This window comes from Cucurbita maxima, unplaced genomic scaffold, assembly GCF_002738345.1.
Source record: "Cucurbita maxima cultivar Rimu unplaced genomic scaffold, Cmax_1.0 Cma_Scf00036, whole genome shotgun sequence".
Classification (NCBI taxonomy): domain Eukaryota; kingdom Viridiplantae; phylum Streptophyta; class Magnoliopsida; order Cucurbitales; family Cucurbitaceae; genus Cucurbita; species Cucurbita maxima.
The window spans coordinates 2,172,091-2,173,759 of NW_019272052.1; the positions used below are offsets into that span (position 1 = coordinate 2,172,091).

General features: G+C 27.8%; 1 protein-coding gene across 1 annotated transcript in view; it reads left to right on the forward strand.

The window, feature by feature from the left end:
* The first annotated feature begins 1,364 nt into the window (after window positions 1-1,364).
* The window catches only part of LOC111468078 (kinesin-like protein KIN-7M, chloroplastic), an 11,696-nt gene continuing 11,391 nt past the window's right edge, over window positions 1,365-1,669 (forward strand). The window contains exon 1 of the mRNA XM_023113126.1: window positions 1,365-1,462. Within this exon, the coding sequence (XP_022968894.1) occupies window positions 1,365-1,462 (98 nt within the window). The remainder of the gene's footprint in view (window positions 1,463-1,669) is intronic.

Here is a 1,669-nt window from a genome sequence, read left to right on the forward strand (position 1 = left end):
TAAAATATTCGGTGGTTGAAGGAGTACTTTTTTGCTGGCAACCAAATTGAATGTGTTTTATTTTTTATTTTTTCTTGGATTTTTAGAAAATAAATTAATTTTAAAAAATTCCTAATTTTTAAATTATTTAATAATTATTGGGGTCGTGAGTGCACGTCTCGAGGAGATTAATCGGAGGAGATGCAGGGCGGCGCGTGGTAGCGCGTGGATAAGTCTGGCCGCCGGGAATATTGTGAAAGACGAAAGTAGCCCCACGTGGGATCTGGAACATGCTTGTACCAATCACGTTACATCTGCCCCTCGAGGTCCTACGTGTAAAGTGCGCGGTGGCGGACCCCACAATCACATGGCAATGGGAAACTCTCCGCCGTGCGTCTCCCGTTTTTTCTCTTTCTCTGCTGTATTTCTTTTCAAGTAGATTTTTAAAAATAAAAGTTTAATTATGAAAATTACTCCTTAATTTTTTAATTATTTAAAAAATACCCAACTTTTAAAACTAAAAATTAGTTTTATTTTTTATAAATCTTTCAAAATAATTATAATTTCATATTAAAATTATACTTAATTTTAATTTCAATTTTTTAAAAGTTATTAAAAATTAGATTATTTATCAACAAAAACCACTTAATATTTTATTAAAAAAAAAGGGAAAATCACTCAATAATTTATTCATAAACAACAAATATGATCACCATACCATATATATAATTATTAATACATGAAAAAAAAAGTGTCATAATTGACACGTAGACGTAGATAATTATAATCATTTAATTAAATTTAACATATTAATCATTTAATTAATTATAATCCTTTAAATCTAAAAAGTCTAAATTAAAAATAAATAAAAATTATACGGTAAATTTACTATAATATTTTAATATTTAAATTTAGAAAAAAAAATTAAGTAGGGTCGTTAATCTCATAAGTTTAAGGCGCACCTATTAGAAAAAAAAAATTCACGCCTTTACAAGAAATGTTTCCCTCTCAAGCCAATGAAAAATCTCGAAACCAGTCTCCTAAAACATTAAAATTATTATCATAAATAAAATTTAATTTTCAATGAAAAATCTCGAAACCAGTCTCCTAAAACATTAAAATTATTATCATAAATAAAATTTAATTTTTTTAATTTTATATTTAGTGGAGGTGTAAAATTAAAAGAATTAAAAAAAATTTAGAGGTAAATTATAAAAATGAAATAAATGCAAATTTATCCAATGAAAAAAAAAAATAAAAAAAATTTAGAGGTAAATTATAAAAATGAAATAAATGCAAATTTATCCAATGAAAAAAAAAAAGGAAATTATAATTAATGAAACGCTTTGTCGTTTGGTTTGGGTGTATCGTCGGAGCATTGGCCAATGTTATTCCCGCTAAAAGTCGCCCCCGGGCGTCTGCCACGTCATCGCATTTACGGAGCATTGGCCAATGTTATTCCCGCTAAAAGTCGCCCCCGGGCGTCTGCCACGTCATCGCATTTAAATATTGCACAAAATACTAAAATTCAAAAAAATAATATAAAATTTTCCACAGAAAAGAAAAAAAAAGAAAAAAAGAAAATTCAAATTGAATTAAAAATTTAAAATATCATCTTCTCAGTTCTCTCTATCTTTGTCCCTGCAGCTCTTCTTTGTCTTAAAGAAGACGAAACAATTTCTAACGCCTT